Source organism: Clytia hemisphaerica, unplaced genomic scaffold (assembly GCF_902728285.1).
Source record: "Clytia hemisphaerica strain Z4C2 unplaced genomic scaffold, Clytia hemisphaerica genome assembly, whole genome shotgun sequence".
Taxonomy (NCBI): Eukaryota; Metazoa; Cnidaria; class Hydrozoa; order Leptothecata; family Clytiidae; genus Clytia; species Clytia hemisphaerica.
The window spans coordinates 26,334-45,851 of NW_027103520.1; the positions used below are offsets into that span (position 1 = coordinate 26,334).

Consider the following 19,518-nt stretch of genomic DNA (forward strand, 5'->3'; position numbering starts at 1 on the left):
GGATTCGAACCACCAAATGAAAGAGTCTATGATCAGCCACCGCGTCTATGATCAGCCACCAACCCACCGCGCTATCCGTTGAGCCACACTCGGACAACAAAATACAAAATTTGGAAATACTTCCCCTTTTTTAACCTGACTGAAATTCGAGCCGTTACTAGCAACCCTGCGGGGCCCAAGGCGCCGAGTATGCACCCGGCACAGTGACAAGCCGTTACTAGCAACCCTAACCCTACCTAACTGTTAGTTAATCAATTCTAAACAACAAAACCCCCGGAAACACAAAATCGTAGATAAGAAAAAAAAACCATGTTCGACTGACGGTCAATTTTTATCACCTTCCCTTGCTCAACTATTCTACAGCCTTGCTTCTTCAAAGGGTGCCGAATTCAAAGGGAAAGAATAGGAAAACAGCGAGCGGCAGCGGCGTTTCTTATCCTCTTTTCCCAAATCTCTGGTAGAATCTTCCAAATTCCACTGCATTTCACCTAAAATAACTCTGCAATCCTGAGTTTGAAGTTAAAAATCCTTTTAATTTTCTAACGAATTTTATTTACCGTAGATTCATAATATTTTGTACGACGTGTCAGGCATTCAAGCTTCCTTCCATCATCCTAACAAGAGATCTTTTGTGACGCCTTTTTCTGACGGTACTTTTGGCTGAGGTAGATTTAGTTCTAATGACGTTCAAAAAGAGCTCTTTTAGCCAAACGAGAAGACAAAATTGGGAAAATTTTCTCCGTCGGCGCAAACCATGGTTGCGCCTCCTCCTCCTCCATTACTTTATACGTTAGCCTATTTCATAGGATTCGTGTATCTGCTACATGCTCTTTTCTATTCAATTTACAGGGGAAAAATGCACAAATCTGTGCAGATTTCCCTTCAATAAAAACGTTGAGAAAAACTAAATTTTGTAATCATCCTAAATGACTTGGGAATTTAAGAACTGTTTTCTATTGTCGATGTTTTTGTTAAATTCATATTACAATTCACAAAAGAGTGATTTATAATAAAAATTTGATTACTGTAGTGACGTAGAAAAAAATCATGTACTGAAAACACGAATCTTATGAAATAGGCTAATTCAGATATCCCTTTATTCCCTCGTTGTTTGCACAACAAATAAACACTCAAGTAAAAAGTAGCATTCAAAGCGTTCCCTATATACTTTATTTGTCCACTAGCCGTTGAAAAACTGAGCTTTAAAGATTTAAAACCCTTGATAGCCCTGGCGATAGTTTACTCCAAGGAAAACTGAACTAGTGCATCACTACGCTCATGAGATTGACCATTCGTACTAAGAATAGAAAAATCTTAAGCTTGCTCTAAAAGACGTCGGTGTCGGTGTTTTCGGGAAATTGTATCGGTATTGCGGTGATTTAAGAAAAATCTGTCGGTATTTCGGTGTTGGCAACCCTCGTACGCCCCCCACAGATTGGAGTATGTATTGAATTTCTACAATACCTTTGGTTACTATACTACTATATAGTTTCCAAAAAAGTCGGGGGGTGGGGTGGATGTAGTGAAAAATCTACTCAATTTGTCCTGTCCAGGGGGTAAAATTGCTCTGTTTGGGGGTAATTTTGCTCGGTTTAATGGTTATTTTGAATGTCCAGGGGGTCAACTGATGCTTGTTCGGGGGGGGGGGTCAGACATTCTGTCTGGGGGGGTCGAAATTAACAATTGTCCGGGGGTTAAATTTCTAAAGTCTATTCACGATAAGTGTGCACTCTTTTTTTCTTTTACCTCTAACTTTTGAAGGAATACTTAAATCTTTATGAATTTGGTATTGCTGGAAAGATATTAGTGAGTGGAACAATTTGAAATAAAACAAGTGATACTTTTATGGACCTACCTGGTTGTGCATTTAACATATTTATAATTGATATCTACGTGACGTGACCATTAAACAATCATTCAGAACACGAATATTGACGTTCTATTAAAATTAGTCGTTTGTTTCTTATAAAAAAAACTTTTAGAAACCATGCTCTTGAAATACTCTTTCATATTCAAGACTTTGTGAGCAAAAAAAAACATCCATCTCGTCAAAAAATTGAGTAATTTGACTAAGAACATTAATGTATGCTTATTAATAGTGATTCTTATAGATAAAGATGCGTTTTTTGAGCTGAAAAATTCTTTTTTTATAAAAATCTGCTTGAGCCATCTTTTACCTACTTTCATGCAAAAAAAGCCGTTTTTTAGCTGAAATTTACCCCCAAAATTTTTTTTTCAAAAATCGGGCTCCGTCACATTCGAGGGTTTATAGTTATGCATCTTTGTGCAAAAAATCATAAAGAATGAAAGAGCCAATCTCGAGAAAAGCTAATACCTAAGGAATTGATAATGTGCTTATAAAAAAATATCGTATTTGGCCAGTTTTTCTATAAAAACACGCCAAGCAACCAAAATTTCATTTCTAAACACACATATTCTTCAAAAGTAAGCCCTCATGAGCGCCAAAAAAACATCTATCTCATAAAAAAATGAGTAATTTGACTAAGAACATTGATGTATGCTTATTAATAGTGATTCTTATAGATAAACATACGTTTTTTTGAGCCAACAAATTTTTTTTGCAAAATCCTGCTTGAGCCATCTTTTACTTATGATGGTACCCTACTTTCATGCAAAAGATTTAAAAAAATTAATATTCCAATTTTTCACAAAGTCTAAAAAACCCGTTTTTTAGCCGTTTTTTGGCCCAAATTTGCCCAAAGACATTTTTTTTCGAAAATCGGGCTCCGTCACATTCGAGGTTTTATAGTTATGCATCTTTGTGCAAAAAATCATAAAGAATGAAAGAGCCAATCTCGAGAAAAGCTAATACCTAAGTAATTGATAATAGTCCGGCGGCGAAAAGGGCTTTTTTGCATCAACCCTTACAAGTAGTAAATATGGGTTTTTATTTTATTTTCTCATTATATGGTCCCTTGGGACCCCAAAACCAGTTTTTGCCAAGCTGGCAAAGTTGGGGAAAATTTTTTATGGGGGCTTGAAGGGGGTAGGGTCATTTTAGCCTGGGGGTCCTTAGAAAGTCGATTTTTGAAGTTCTCATTTAGCTAAAACTGATTGTGCCATCAGATAGAGCTTGAAGAGTAGATCTCCAAAATGGGGTCATTTGTCACATTTGGCGGACTTAGCCTCCCGGAATTGGCTGATACGTCTTCAAAAATGCAATATTTTATGCTGACGTCAGCATTTTTGAGAGAATTTCCAGCAAAAGATACCACTTTTAACAGATGCGTCTCGAAGAGTACTATCGATTAGAGGGGTCATTTATAGAGTTTCCTTGGCTAGATCATGAGATATCTAAGTTTGAAATTTTGCTGACTCGGCGTTTTTCAACGTTTTTTGCCCTTTTCTGCTGAGTCAGCAAAATTTCAAACTCTAATATCTCATGATCTAGCCTAGGAAACCCTATAAATGACCCCTCTAATCGATAGTACTTTTCGAGACGCATCTGTTAAAACTGGTATCTTTCACTGAAAATTTTCTCAAAAATGCTGACGTCAGCACAAAATATTGCATTTTTGAAGACGTATCGGCCAATTCCGGGGGACTAAGTCCACTAAATGAGACAAATGACCCCATTTTGGAGATCTACTCTTCAAGCTCTATCTGATGGCACAGTCAGTTTTAGCTAAATGAGAACTTCATAAATCGACTTTCTAAGGACCCCCAGGCTAAAATGACCCTATCCCCTTCAAGCCCCCATAAAAAATTTTCCCCAGCTTTGCCAGCTTGGCAAAAACTGGTTTTGGGGTCCCAAGGGACCATATGATGGGAAAATAAAATAAAAACCCATATTTACTAATTGTAAGGGTGATCCTGGATCGCCGCCGGACTATAATGTGCTTATAAAAAAATATCGAATTTGGCCAGTTTTTCCATAAAAACACGCCAAACAACCAAAATTTCCTGTCTAAACACACATATTCTTCAAAAGTAAGCCAAAAAAAACATATATCTCATAAAAAAAATTAGTAATTTGACTAAGAACATTGATGTATGCTTATTAATAGTGATTCTTATAGATAAACATGCGTTTTTTGAGCCAACAAAATTTTTTGGCGAAAATCTGCTTGAGCCATCTTTTACCTATGATGGTACCCTACTTTCATGCAAAAAATCAGAAAAAATTAATGATCCAATTTTTCACAAAGTCCAAAAAACCCATTTTTTAGCTGTTTTTTGGCCCAAATTTGCCCAAAAATTTTTTTTTTCGAAAATCGGGCTCCGTCACATTCGAGAGTTTATAGTTACACATCTTTGTGCAAAAAATCAGAAAAAACTAATGAGCCAATCTCGAGAAAAGTTGGTAACGAACGAACGAACGAACGAACGGACGGACGGACGAACAGAGGTTAATTTATAGGACCTCCACCGGGGTAGGTCCAAAAATCTTTAAAAAAATTCTAGAAATGAAGATGAAAATGAAGAAGAAAAAATGAAGATCTTGTAGAAAAGTGCTATAACGTTCATTTTCACTGGAGAGATTCGTTGATCTTAGAAGGTCATCACTGTGAAGAAATTTCACTAAAATATTTATTCAATATAAAGTTATGATACAAAGTTAATAAGTGATTGACCCCAAAAAACAGCAGAAAACAGCATTTTTAGACGGCAAACAGCTTATAACTTTTGACTGAATGATTATTTTTGAGAAATTTTTCACAGTGATGACGTTCAATGATCAAGAATTTACTTCAGTGAAAATGGTAGTTATAGCACTTTTCTACAAGATCTTCAATTTTTCTTCTTCATTTTCATCTTCATTTTTAGAATTTTTTTAAAGATCTTTTTATTTCAAATTGTTCCACTCACTAATATCTTTCCAACCATACCAAATTTATAAAGATTGAAGAATTCCTTCAAAAGTTAGGTAAAAGAAAAAAGAGTGCACACTTATCGTGAATAGACTCTTAGAAAATGCATAAATTTTTTTCTCGTGAAACTTTTTTAAAAGCTTGATTCGGTTAAAGTAATAACTTGCTAAACACAAATATTCTCCCGAGCAACTAATAGTGCTACACTTTGCAGGCTTGAATATTTTGGTAACGTATTACTTCGAATAAACGCCTCCTTGTTCTAAACGCCCATTCTTTGACAAAAATATTTCAAAGAACGCCTTCTCAAATATACACCCCTTTCTTCGAATAAACGCCTCCCCTCCCCTCCCCTCCGAATTATGCTAGTTTCTAAATCCCATGGAATTTCCCGACTTGAAAATAATGGATTTCAAAAGAATATCATTCCCATTTTGTTTCAGTCCGTTATTTTTACCCCCACTACAGGTTTTTTTATAAGCAAGTTTTTGCCCCTACATCAGGCTCGGATTATGTTTAGCATTCTATTGTTCTCAAACAATAGAGCCATTGTTTAGGTATCCAAAACTGAGCCTATGCATCTGCGTATAAACGTTATGCTTGTAAAAGAAAAAACATGTAACTGAAAGTCCTACCAGGTCGGTGAGAAAGGGGGCTGAGAAAGGGGGCTTATGTATAGCTTTTACTTGAAATACCTTTTGACAAACATAATTGATGTGAAAATGCAGTAAATTTGGACTTAACTCTTAATTTTGTATACTATCCATAAAATTCAAATTTTGAAAAATATTTTCCAATAAAAATACTATTATAAACTATAAAAAATATATCCATCAATCTATTTATATCTTCTATTATTTTATAAACATTAGAATTTAAAATTATCTCATTAACAAAGTCATATAAATTAACTAAATCGTTTCAAACAGCTTTGGTGAGTTTGGAAGGAATCCGTAAGGTTCAGGTTTCGTTGCCGAAAACTTTCATTCCAAAAGTTTGTAAATGGGGTCAAAGAGATACCTCTTCAGGAAAATTAGCCTATAGGGGCAGGATTCGGATGTCCAGGCTGGAATTGAATTCTTGATTTGCCATCACTCTACCCTAGATTTTGGAGGTAGGTCAGTCTGTCTTTCATTTTGGTCATTCATGGAATTTTTGTTTACTTTTTGTAATTTCTGAAGAAAAAAAAATTCTCTTCGTTGAAATAGCAAAATAAATGTTTTTAGGTCGACAAGTCTAGAGAAGAGTCGGTCGGCTGACGGCAAACCAGCCCTAGTTAGCACCTCCAACCCTCCCACAACGGGTTAAAAATATAATACGAAAGTATATAATACGAAAATATTATCATTTGAAAGTTATGCAACTTTTCAATACAAGTTACCACACATAATGTTTCAAATAATACTCTGTGTACACTTGACCTTGTCAAAAAAAAACAATTAGAAATGTAAATTGACCGCAATTTGATATCAACTCAAGACAACTAGCTTTATAGGCATACATGTGGATTAATCTTCGCAATTTTATCCAAATTTTGGCAGCTAAATTTTGTGTGCAGCTGCATGTTTTGTTACGAGAGAAGGCATTTCTAAATTGTGATAAAAAGATAATTGTAATTAAAATAATCTAGGAACAATAAAGTTAGTTCTCAACTTATACTCTTGAAATTCTGGATACCTAGACAAAGATTTTTCTTTCTTTAACATTCTCGGATAAAACAAAACTGTAATCATTAACAATAGCACAGCGAGCGGTGTAATACTTTCCGCTAATATGCTCCAACCAAAATAAATCAACACTTCACCCAAGAAATTCGGATTACGCGTGCGCGAGAAAAAACCATCCGTGATAAGACCTTTCTTCGTTTTCAAGATGAAATATTTCTGAGAATCGGCTCCAAAGTGAAAGAAAAATCCAACCAAACATATCGGAACTGCAGTCAAAAGAGTCACCAAATGGGGCACAATACGCGAGCTAATCAAAACATAGGGCGCTATCCAGTAAACGCCCAATACACAATACGCAGAAGCAAATTCCAGAATATTCATTTCAGCATTAAACGCAGGGTCAGGATATATTGCTTCTTTGAGTAGCCAGCATACACAGTATCCAGTGTGTAGACCAAAATATACGATAGGTCCAATAGTATAGTTCTTATAATGTTCCATTAAGAGTAGTATAACAAACGGGGTGGTGATTTTGTGAAGGTTGATGAAATGTCGCTGTTTGAATACCATGGTCGGAATGTTTCTGATATGTACCTGAAAATAGAAATAAGGGAAATATCAACGTTGTTTCAAATTCATATTTCTATCTCGGACCCAGAGCCGTTTGCAGATTTTACTGAAGAGCGTTTGATACAACCGTGAACGCTATCAAAACCATTAAAAGTGCGAAACAAGGTTAAGCATGAGAAGAAATTTTGGCGGGAAAAAAAATTGGTCAAAATCCACCAAATAAAGTTCCCGCCAAATTTAAATTTTCCCGCCATCCACCAAATTAAAATTATTGTATTGTGTGCTATTTCAGGCCTTAAAACAGGTTTTATTTTCTTATTTAAATGACCTTTTTTGGAGAAAAATGTCCTTCATCCACCAAATTAAATTCCAGCCAAAATTTCTTCCCTTAAGGGACTAGGTTCGAGTTTGACATTATATGGATGTTATAAAGGATAGATTTCGAACATCAAGTTATGGACGTTCGACAGACGTTATATTAACGTTTCATGCCAACTAGAAATCTGAATAGAAAGTTTGGCGGAATGAATGTTCTTGTTGTTGGTCGGTAAATGTCTTTTGTTATCAGTTTATAAAATGAGAACGGTTACATTTTTTTCACAATGAATTATATTTAAAAGGTCTAAACTTCTTAACTCTTTAACTTCTTCACACTAGAAGTATTGCATTTGGTAATGTAATACAGGCTTAAAATACCGGGAGGGGGGGGGGTGGGGTACTAGGGTTGCGAGCTAATGGGGGGGGGGGTGCCGTCTGACTTTCGAACTTTGGACCCTTACCGGGACTAAAAAGGAGAAAACAAAGGAAAATTTTGGGAATTTTACGACCCTTAGCGGGACAAATTTGACCAATTTTGGGGATGGGCTGGAGTTTTTACAAGAGACTTCACTAATTGGTTATTTGAAGTAATAGAGATGACGTGTTCTTTAGAAAAAGTAAAAAAATTGTTTTATTACAGGTTAACGACCAATCAAATCAAACGAGAGCTTGTAAAAACTCAAGCTTGTCCCCAATTTTGACCAAATTTCGATCTTTCAAAGGGTAAAAAGTTGAAATTTTCCTATTTCTCGGACCCTTAGTGGGACTGAAATTTGATTTTCTGATTTTCCGACCCTTAGCGGGACTTTGGAAGTCCAAAGAAGGTACCCTTAAGGGCGGCACATACCGTACCCTCCATTTGCCTAAGTCCCCCCCCCTCGGGCTTAAAATACCTGATAATTGTTTTCCAGACAGTGTTTAGTTTAGGCTGGTTTAGGTGAGCATATATACAGATGGCAAATAAACTTCACACAAATAACAGATGAACGATCAATTAGATTAAGAACAGCTTAGATGACACACAGCAATTATTATTGATCTTCTAAATATTTTTGAGTAGACACATAACTTATGTTATTACATATTACAGATAATTACTGTTGCAAATTGTGTCCTGGGGGTCTATTTACAAAAATTGATGCAGTTGGTCGGAGAGACAATATTTCTTGACAAAACGAACGAAAAATTACATTTCAATAACCTAAAAACTTGGGGACACTAGGAGTTTTTTTCACGTTGGTGCAATGCAACATGCTCCATCCCATCAACACAAGAAAAAAATGCGTGTCTCCCCATGGTTTCTTTTTTTTTGTTTCATGGGACAAAAAGTGAGGGAAATACCCAAAAGACACGCTGATTTTATCCCTGGGACAAAAGTGAGAAGCACAAAAAGAAAAATGGGGTGGAGACACGAGAAAGCGTTTTAGGTTGGTGGGATGGAACATGTTGCTTTGCACCAGCACGAAAAAAAACTTCTCGTGTCCCAAAGCCTTTAGGTTAGTACAGTCCATTTTCTATTTTGGCGCAAGCTACATGAAACTATCTTCGAAAGACGACCCAGCATTAAGTGATGCTCAAGGCTAAGCTCTAGTTTAGACGGCCCACTTTTCGCCCTGCCTAATCTAATTGTGAATTAAAGTAGGCAGAAAGTCGGCCGTCTAAACTAGAGCTAAAAATGTCTTCTATAACTTTCTATTTCGGTACAAACTACACGAAATTACCTGACCACGAAAAAATTAACGAAACAGGTTCGAGACAAGTTAAGTAACCTTAACCAATTATCATATTATCACATACCTTACCAAAACTCTCTCTCTTTATATATAAGGGATATTACAGAAAAAGACTGTTTTTATAGCAGAAATGAATGAAATGTCAACCGTATTGTATATTACATAATATATTTTAATTTTTTTGAGTAGCTCAAGGAACTTTGAGCAGATCTTGTGATTTTTTGTTGTCGCTATTCGATCCCGTCTACAATTACACAAGAAGTCGTCCAGATATTTTTATTCTGTGCACGCAGTTGCGCAAGATACGATTTGAAAGCTTAGAGTCAATTACACGTCTTTTTAAAAGAACATCCAAAATTTTGAAGCCTTCCTATAAGCTGTAAGCCTAAAAATGTGCTAAAGATGTTCTTGTTTTCACCATTTTTAAGTATTTTTGTCCATCCTCCTTTTAAATTGGGTGTTTTAGACACCGTAAAGATTAAAATGTTCTTAACTTGTTCTTAATATCTTGGCCATCAATGCCCTATTTTCTTATATGGTTTATTATCATAGAAAAACGTGTAGTTTTGCAAATGTCATTTTAAGGGGCAAACTGAAACTTTCTCGTAACTTAAGATATAACAAGACGTCAATTACCCAAGACAAAAGTCGTAAGGTTCAAAAGTTGATATAATCAGAAACCCTCAACTATTTTATACCACAGGTAACCTCTCGAAAAACGTAACTCTGAGTTCTGCAACATGGTTTACGTATCAAAAATCACAAAGACGTACATTTATGACCCGAGACGTGACGTTTTTCGATAATCTTAGCCTTTTGAAATTTTGTTAACTCACTTTGAAATTTTCGTTAGAACTTTTAGTAATTCAGTAAATTGGATAGGAGTATTATACAGGTACGACGTGCACCGGCGGCCGTCGTACCCAAAATTTTCCTCTTCGTCGGTAAAATCGACTTCTTCATTCGCCGTACCAGATTTAAAAAGCTTCCGTCGTGCCTGTTATACGTCTCATTTCGAAAGCAGCCGGCGATGCGACCTTTTTTCCGATGTGTTCTGAGAGTATGTTTCAGCTAGAAATTTTGTTCTGTTCTGATAAGATCTTCGAAAATTAATCAGCTAGAAATAATGATGTTTTCTGACGAGACAGAGGTATAATCAAACTTATCTAATGCTTTTGTTGTCTACAATCAGCGCCGAAATATTTGGCACAAAAGGGGAATTCCCTCAAAACTTTGAAACCGCAAGTGATTTTAAGGGCTTTGAAGTACAGTTTGGAAGTAGATTTTTAACTCTAAGATTTAACATTAGACTTAGGACTTTAGGATCTCAGGATCTAAAAGCTCAAAAATGTTCCAATAAGGCGGAGAATAAAGCCTGGAAGCCACTTAACCCCTCCAAAATCGAAAAATCCAACAGATTTTAGAACACACCCAACAATAAAGTAGTAATAAGTAAAAAATCTCTCCGCCGGCTGCTTCTGTCACTTTAGCGGACTTAAGAAATCACGGCGGTGGAGTTCATCGACGGTTCTCCGATAAGAAATTATTACTGCGCATGCCCAGTAGATGAGGATTCCCCGAGCGATCGCTTCCTTCGTGGTCTCTGGAACGCCATTTTCACTAAACGAAGTTCTCTAGAAAACACATCAACATGGCTGAAAATTTGCAAGAAAATATTGAGAAATCAAAAAGAAAGTAAGTAAAACTCATTGAAACATTTAAAATAATCATAAATAGGCAAAAGAATTTCGTTTTTGTAAACAAAATGTCCCTCTAGCTTTTCACAGCTTTTATTCTGTTTTATTTATGAACATGAAAGAAAGAAATTTCAAACTTTGGAAATTTTTTTTACATTGAAATGCAATCACAGATTCACTCTTTGAATCAGATTTAAGTCAAGAGATAATATTTTGAAGATTTTCTGAACAAATTTATATTTATTTTTCACTTTCTTATCTCAGGCCACCTATGAGCTGGACAGCTCAACACGAGGAGATGCTGTTACGTGAGATTTTGACATGGGAACCATTCAACCATAAGTTGGGTAGTACGGGTCGAGGAGAGTCCTGGAAAATGATTGCCGAAACCTTGAATTCATTGGACAATCCCAAGTTCACTGTTACACACCGTTCTGTCCGCGAAAAATATGCAAATTTAGAAAAAGAACACAAAAAGCCAGACCCGATCAGTCGAACTAATCGAACCGATTTTTTAATCGAACTAATCGAACCCGATCGAACCTAATCGAACGATTAGAGTTCGATTATCGAACTTAATCGAACCTAATCGAACACTCACAATTTTTGATAAAACTCGAATTCGATTAGTTCGATGAGTCTTCAGGTGATTAGTTCGATTAGTTCTTTTAATTTCGATTAGTTCGATTGGTTTACTACGGATTAGTTCGATTAGTTCGGCAACTTGGCCAGTGTTGGGTTCGATTTGTTCGATTAGGTTCGATTAGTGCGATAAGTTAAACTAGCGACTAGTTCGATTAGTTCGATAACTTGCCAATTCATTAGTTCGATTAGTTATACTAAGTTCGATTGGTTCGACAACTTGACAAGTGATTATCCCGGCCCGACGATGCTTAACTTCCGTGATCTGACGAGAACGGGTGCTTTCATCCTGGTATGGACGTAGAGCATGCCTGGAGTGCTTTTTCTGGCTATTTATACCTTGCTCGAGGCCGACTTAGCAGTCAGACAAAGTTCTCCGGCGGGACCGACTAAATACTTAGTCAGGTAAAGTTCTCCGGCGGGACCGGCTGGTCAGTCAGGCTGATTAGGCTAATTTCCCCGGTCGGACCGATTGAGGCCTCTACAGCTCTCCACAGCCCACCATAGGCTTTCGGACCCCTTCGGATACCCTCTACTTTGCTCTCCCTCAAAGCCAGCACCTTCCATCAGTCATCCGAAGCTTTTAGAAGGCTTGGAAAGGCTTGAAACTTGGCGAAAATTGGTCAAAATCGGAAAAAAAATGAACTCCTTACGGTACCACCGCGGACGGCCCCTGGGGGTCCCGGCCGGTGTGCCGGGGGGTCGGGTTCGGTGCTCACTGGTCAAGGGGGATGTGAGAGTACACGTTTGCATCAGTTGGGGTCCTTCAAAGTTCCTCAAAGTGCCGTCAAAAGCCGGCAAAAATTGCCAAAAACGACCTACTCAATTGAGAATGTTACACCCCTTTCTCACCAGCAAAATTTGGCCGCCTTCGGGTACCACCGTGGACCGGCCCTGGGGGTCCCGGCAGGCGTTCCCGGGAGTTCCATTGATGTCAACCGGCTATGGGGGATGTGAAGGTACTCCTCTGCACCGGTTGGGGTGATTCAAAGTTCCTCAAAGTGTCGTCAAAGGCCGGCAAAAATTGGAAAAATGGCGAAAATCGGTCTAAATTTGAAAAAACGAATTCATTTGGGTACCACCGTGGACCGGCCCTGGGGGTCCTGGCAGTGGTTCCCGGGAGTTCCATTGGTGCCAAATGGTCAGGGGGAATGTGAAGGTACTCTCCTGCACCGGTTGGGGTGCTTCAAAGTACCTCAAAGTGTCGTGAAAAGCCGGCAAAAATTGGTAAAAATGACCTCCTTTGGGTACCTGCCCCGGTTAGACCAAATTTGGCCTCTACTTTCACTGGTTGTGACGTCATTTTAAGGCGATCAAATCGAATTAATCGAACTATATCTTGGTCGAAATTAATCGAACCATTAAATCTAATCAAACTAATCGAACTATATCTTGATCGAACTAATCGAACAAACTCGAACTTAATCGAACTTAATCGAACACTCACAATTTTAAGGAAAATCTGAAAGTTCGATTAGTTCGATTAATCGAACTCTAATCGTTCGATTAGGTTCGATCGGGTTCGATTAGTTCGATTAAAAAATCGGTTCGATTAGTTCGACTGATCGGGTCTGGAAAAAGAAAATGGCCGATGAGGAGAGAGCATCAGGTGACAGCCCAGAGGGCTTGACAGATAAAGAGAAAGCCTTGGATGAAATCGTTCAACGATTTGCGGATATTGAGCTTTCTACTGAGAAAAATCGTCAAGTTTCTGCAAAAGCTATCGAAAAAGAACGTGCAAGTGCAGTTGAAGTAAGGAAACAAGCAATGGAAACGTATTCTGAAACGAAAAGACGAAGTGAAGACGAATCTCCTACTTCTAGTTCTAAAGGTGGGAAAAGAAGGAGGTCCTCTGATGATACCATGCTCTACTTAAGAGACAAAATGGAAATGGATAGGGCATTTCGTGACAGAGAACTGAAAATCGCTGAAACAAGGGAAAATACTATGCAACAACTTCTTGTACAACAACAACAACAAAACCAAGCCATGTTGGCTTTGCTTTTAAACCAGAACAATTCTGATGCACAATAAAAAACTTTTAAAGATTTTTAACCTTGTTTGTATTATGAAAGTTGAAAATTTTGGATTATATTTTACAAAAAACCTTTTCAAAAGGACATGTTATTTTTCATTCATATTTATTTACATGCATATTGTTGTTTATATAGATTATTAGAATTATTTTTCATATTTATTTACATGCATATTGTTGTTTATATAGATTATTAGAATTAGAATTAATTAGGATTTTTTACTTTAATTTTTTCTGAGATTTTTAAAAAAGTTGACCTTTTTACATTGATATTTTACACGTTTCAAAATTTTCTCTACGTGTTTTTCATAAGCACCATAAGGCTTCATAAAGTTGAGAGCTTTTCAAGAACATATTTAGGCTTGGCAATTAAGAACATACTATACAATTTCTTAGAAAGTTTCACAAAAATACCAAGACAATCTTTTAAGAATAAGAATATTTTTAGGCTTGAAATCCAAAAAGTTTAGAACACTGAAAAATTTCAGTTTTTTGACATCTTTATAAAAAACTTTTGACTTTTTTGACTTTTAATGTTTATCTGTTGTTTATTGTTTCTACTCCTATATTTTTAAATGGGACATGTTTGAATCAAAAAATAAACACCAGAAGATGTAATGTATACAGTTCACATTTGAGTATATTTTCTTTGTATGTTATTCTCAAAACTTTATAAACAAACTATATCAAATAATTTTGAATATTTGGAGGTTCACAATCAAAAAAGTTACCAACTAGATTACCATACAAACAGGTTCTACAGTTTTGAATTAAGGCACACGTGTAGTACATTTTACCAACTGCACTCAATCGAACTTTGAGATTTTTTCGAAAGTCCAAGAACTTGAAATAATTGATGATATCCCCAAATACCCATTCGACTGCCACTCTCACTTGACTCATGCTTTTGTTAAAATCCTTTTCTTGATTTGTGAGGCCTGGTCCTCTAAAAGGGGCTTGAAGCTGAGCTCTTAAGGGGTAAGCTGGGTCCCCATATATACATAGATTCCTTCCATTTGGAGCATGCGAGTGTTGTTGCAATTCGGCTAAAAGTCCCGACTCGGCAAGCATCGCACTGTCATGTCTCTTACCCTCAATTGGTCCAAAAAGATTTGCAATCAGCCCATTGGGTATAACAACACTCTGAAATTTCAATGCATGGACTCGTTTGTGTCCATTATAAAGGATTCTCTGGTCTCTTCCTGGGCGAGACACAGGCCTCACTGTTCCGTCAATGAAGCCCCAGCAAAAGTCAAGTGCTGCACCTTTATCGTGTACAACACGAGCGTACTCCTCTAATGCAGCAGGTACCATCCATGCATGCATGCTGAAATCCCCCCAAGAGTCTGTTAAAGTTGGAATACACATGATTCAAAATGTTGTACGAAATCATGCAAAGTTCAGGGACTGGACGTGCAAAGGCTGGAACCATATCACCATATCTGATGGGATAAGCAAACCGTCTCAAGAATATACACAATGCTTCAATTCCATCTACTTTAGTTCCGTTATTACATCGAACATCATCTGGTATCAATAATAAATTTTTCAAATCATAAATATCGTTTTTCTTGAATCTGAAATTTGCAATACATTCATCCTCATTTAAATGATCTAAATCAAATTTATTGTAGTTCCAGTATGGAAAATCTGGGTTTTTGGATTGGTTGATGTCATAAAGAAGCAGGAACTCTTCATCCTCAATAGCATTTGCGTAATGAGCCATTAACAGGGCTTCTCTCACTTCTCTGAAACCAGGCATCTTTTAAGCAAAAAGAAAGAGAAAGAAAGAAATAGTTTTTTTGTCTACCATCTATGTTTATTTATTTCGCGCGTTTTTTGTGATATCCTCCGACACCCTTCTTAACAAAGTTTTTGGAGGAGGCGGTCATACGACGGCGGTATCCAAATACGACCGCCACCGTCACGAATACCGCCGCATCTTAAGGTCGCTTTTATTGCTAGAGGCAGCGCCCAAGAAAAATCGAGAGTTTCAAGCAAATATTTCAATCCACCACAAGTTTTTTTAGAAGCGAACTTGTTAAGAACATCCTTTAGGCTTAAAACTCAAAAACTTAAGAACATCCGAAGACTTCAAAAAATTTTGTATGTTCTTATGAAAAAACCTCTAGGAAAATTCAAAATGAAAGAGAAGAAAAGAATCGTCGATTCAAACTGAGAATCCAAATAATTTAATTAAAAAGATAAAACAAAAAGAAAATCCAAACCCGTAAATAAAATTCAATTTTCAACAAAAAGAAAAACAAAAAATGAAATATATCCCCAAACATAAAAATATCATCATAGTAATATTATCATTGATTAAGAATTTTTTAAATTTTTTAATATTTAATATCAATAATAATTCATTGCAAAAATCAATCAAAATATATCAGAAAATTCAATCAGAAAAGCAAAGATATTAATTATTCAAAATTACAGACTTTACCTTATAGTCGTAATATTTGGCAAACGTAAAGAAATATTTTGAAAGTTAAAAATTATGATTATTGAAGACATACCGATAAAGCAATTAGAGCTTGGCAAATCACTTAGAAAGAATGTCATCAAATTTGCCAAGCTGGCTATACTATCAACACTGGTTCATTTTGCTAGTACTTTAATGTTCGCATACATTGAGCAATGTTATGAGCCACAAACAACAGAATTAACGCCAATCGAAATGAAATACAATGCGATATGTCACACTTTGAAAACTCACTTTCAAATCAACCAAACCTCATCAGATTCCAACTCAACATCTGTAGACGTTCTTGCAAACATAACGAAGACACTTTGTCAAGAAGTCAAGACTGATACTTTAAAATGTGATTTATTTAGTGTTGATAGTTTGACGCGTTGGGGATCTTATCAAGGAAGCATTTCATACACTATAGGTTGGTACCCTTGCTATTGTTATACAAGTTTTTTATAAGAACATCTTAAAAATTTTGAAGCTGTCGAATGTTTTTAACTTTTTGAGTTCTAAGCCTCAAAATGTTCTTGTTTTCACCATTTTGTGAAATTTCCATTCTACTTCCTCAAGAAATTGAGTCATAAAGCCCGAGTGTTCTTAACTCGTTCAAAATATTTCGCCCATCAAAGACTGATCTTCTTATATAGTTTGTTCTTATAAAAAACATGTATTTAAATAATGAGCAAAATTTCAACTAGACAACAGTTCGGTGCCGGTAATTTGTTTATTCAGAGTAAACTGAAAACTAGCATAGTGGGAAGCGAGGGAGTAATACAATGATCTTGATTGAATAAATTAGCGTCAACGAACTACAGTTTGTTGTGGTATACTTTAAGCAAAGACGACGCATTATTTTGCTTTACCTGCCATGATTTATCGAAGGCTCCTCTTTCGATGGCTGTCTATCCTAAGATAGGGGAGGGTGCCACTCTTTCTCCCTGTACCCTTGATCCTTCTCTTAATTGCTGATCATCAAGCAGAGAGGCATCAGTACCATTTTGGGAATCTTTGGCATGACCCACCTAGGGGTTGAACCCACAACCTTGCGCACCGTAGCCGGATGCTCTACCACTGTAATGGCCTGACAGGCGAAATTGATTTGCAACGTTTGGTTTAGTAGGCTAAAGGTGGAAAAGGAAGAAAGGGAAATCGCTTCCTCCCGTACCAAGAAAAGCAAACACCAACACCACTGCTCTTTCTCATAGGTTGGGGACATGTCACATGCAAATCACGTCTTGGAAAGATAGTCACCATTTTCGGTTCTATCCTGACCATCCCTTTAACTACAGTAAATATCTACTTTGCTTCATCAACAATCATCGACTTGATGCAGTTCTTGATCATAAGTTTCGAGAAAAGTATTCTCAGACATAAAAGAATCATCGGTTTGAAAAGTAAAACTTTCATAACACAAATCGTTCTTTTCATTTTGTCGTTTTTCGTACAATGTTACGTAGACGAAGAATACGTAATAGATTCAAGAGGACGCCAGACACTCGATGTAGTGGATAATATTTACTTTCATTTCATTTCAATGAGCACTATTGGATTCGGTGATTACACTTTAGACTTTCATGGAGTAATGAATAGGTCATCTACATACTTATATTTCACTCAAACATTATCAAATTTTAATTTCTTAATTGGTATTGTCCTGTTGGGAGCCATCATTAACTTCTTGGTTCAAACAAGTCAAGATCCCACAAATAAGTTACAGAAAGACGACATTGTATTGGGTGAAGAGCAACAAGATTCGAACCAAGAGACCAAAGAACCTGAATCGACAGAGTAAAACTCCCCAAAACGAGGCTATACTGATCAATTAGACTGTACCAAACCAAAGAAATAATATGGAAGTTCGTTTCAAAGGATTATTTTTCGAAATAAGATATATTTATATATTTTATAATTAAAAGCAATAACTCGTTGGAAAGATAATTTTGTGTAGATTAGCTTTAAAGTTTTTGAAACTGATCAAAAATTTGAAAAAAAAAAGAAAAAAACATTTAGATCTTTCTATTAAGCCATAAAATTCCATTTTACACTTTTCGGAAACGATTTCAAATATATTTTCAGATTTTTACATACATTACCAGGTCAAAAGTCGTAGGTATATTCGACCAATTTTTTAACCATTTATGAGAATCAGAGAAATAAGGGGTGGGGGGGGGGGTACTAGGTTTGACTTTTATAGAAAAAGCGCGGGAAAAAGTCATAAACAAAATAAAAGAGAGAAAATATCTTGAAGTCTTCAAAGTACGATAAAAGAAGAAGCTTTAACTTTTTTACCACCAAAGTTTCAGATTTTGCTAATTTTAACATGCTGAATATTTTAAAGGTAATTTCGAGCCGTTTTGAGCTATTTTACAGTAGGTAGTAAGTAGTAGGTAGTAAGTATTAAGTAGTAGGTAGTAGGCGTTTTGTACTTGCCGAATTCAAAATACTTATTTCAAATGACTTGAAATTGAAATGTCTTTTTTTGAGATGATTTTAGTTTTAATTTTTTGTAATACATCAAGTACATTACTTTCATTGATCAAAGTTTGAAATGAATTCAATCTTCAGTCAAAAGTTGACCCTATAACCCCTGGGTTGGCTGTTTGCTTTGTTAAATAAAAATTAGTGATTCTCAAAAAAGATTGCTCTGGATGTTTTCAGTGTTTTCTAAAAATACCACCCCTGTCTCAATTGAACCATAGTATAGTGTCCTGGCATGTTGGTCCTCCTTGTAAGTTGAAAAAAGATTCTGCCTCCTTTTAGATTTCAACCTCCTCCTGAAGTTTCTTTTCCTGTACATTTATTTTGCTGCTTCTATGTACTCCATCTTTGTAAATACCATAAAAATTAAATTCCGTTCAAATTTAATTTTCCCAGCCATCCGCCAAATTAAATTCCCTCTGAGAAAACTATTTCGGCCATCCGCCAAATTAAATTCCCGCCAAAATCTTCCTTTAGTATAACAAGAGAAGAATGAAAGAAATTTTCCCTAAAACATTTTCTACCCTGGGTCTTTGAAACATTTTTCTCCCCCCCCCTTGACTTTCGAAAAGGATTTTTCCCAACCTTTTCCAGTTTTCTTGAAAAGCTGTTTTTTAATAGCGGGGTGGTACTATGTGACCGCGATGAGAAATTTTATAGGGGATTTTTGAATTTGACTTTTGTTTGGAAACTGAAAAATCTTATAACTTATAAGGATTTCCTAAATTTCAGTGTTTTTCAAGCGAAGACGAATGTTTTTATCGCCTGGGAATTTTCAGTTGAAAGGTTGGTTTTTTTAAGACAAGGTTTTGTTAACTGAACATTTGGATGTTTTTGTGCGATGTAACAAAAACTTTTTCCTAGAATACCGTTGCCTTGTGAACAACATCGTCATCTTCAACTTTTATTGACTTCATTTGTGCAAATATTAAGAAAGTCACCTCCCACCCAGCACTTCAAATCAAAATGATACTTTCTTTCACTGTCAAAATACCGTGTCTGACGTCCGTAAAACGTTAGAGATGAATGTCGAAACAACGTCGTTTAGCTCTGGTCTAAACGACCCACTT

General features: G+C 36.2%; 2 protein-coding genes and 1 pseudogene across 3 annotated transcripts in view; 1 reads left to right on the top strand and 2 right to left on the bottom strand.

Annotated features, from left to right (window-relative positions):
* Window positions 1-5,543: 5,543 nt before the first annotated feature.
* LOC136799388 (uncharacterized protein CXorf58 homolog) overlaps window positions 5,544-19,518 on the bottom strand; it is a 35,559-nt gene continuing 21,584 nt past the window's right edge. For both annotated transcript variants that reach the window (XM_067056101.1, XM_067056100.1), the window contains exon 9: window positions 5,544-7,093. The gene's annotated coding sequence lies outside the window, so the exon portion shown is untranslated. The remainder of the gene's footprint in view (window positions 7,094-19,518) is intronic.
* Window positions 14,054-15,627, bottom strand: LOC136799387 (uncharacterized; annotated as a pseudogene).
* On the top strand, window positions 15,939-17,936 carry LOC136799379 (potassium channel subfamily K member 10-like). Its single transcript, XM_067056093.1, has 2 exons — window positions 15,939-16,391; window positions 17,176-17,936. The coding sequence occupies exons 1-2, from the start codon at window positions 15,998-16,000 to the stop codon at window positions 17,760-17,762; spliced, it is 981 nt and encodes a 326-aa protein (XP_066912194.1). The 5' UTR covers window positions 15,939-15,997; the 3' UTR covers window positions 17,763-17,936.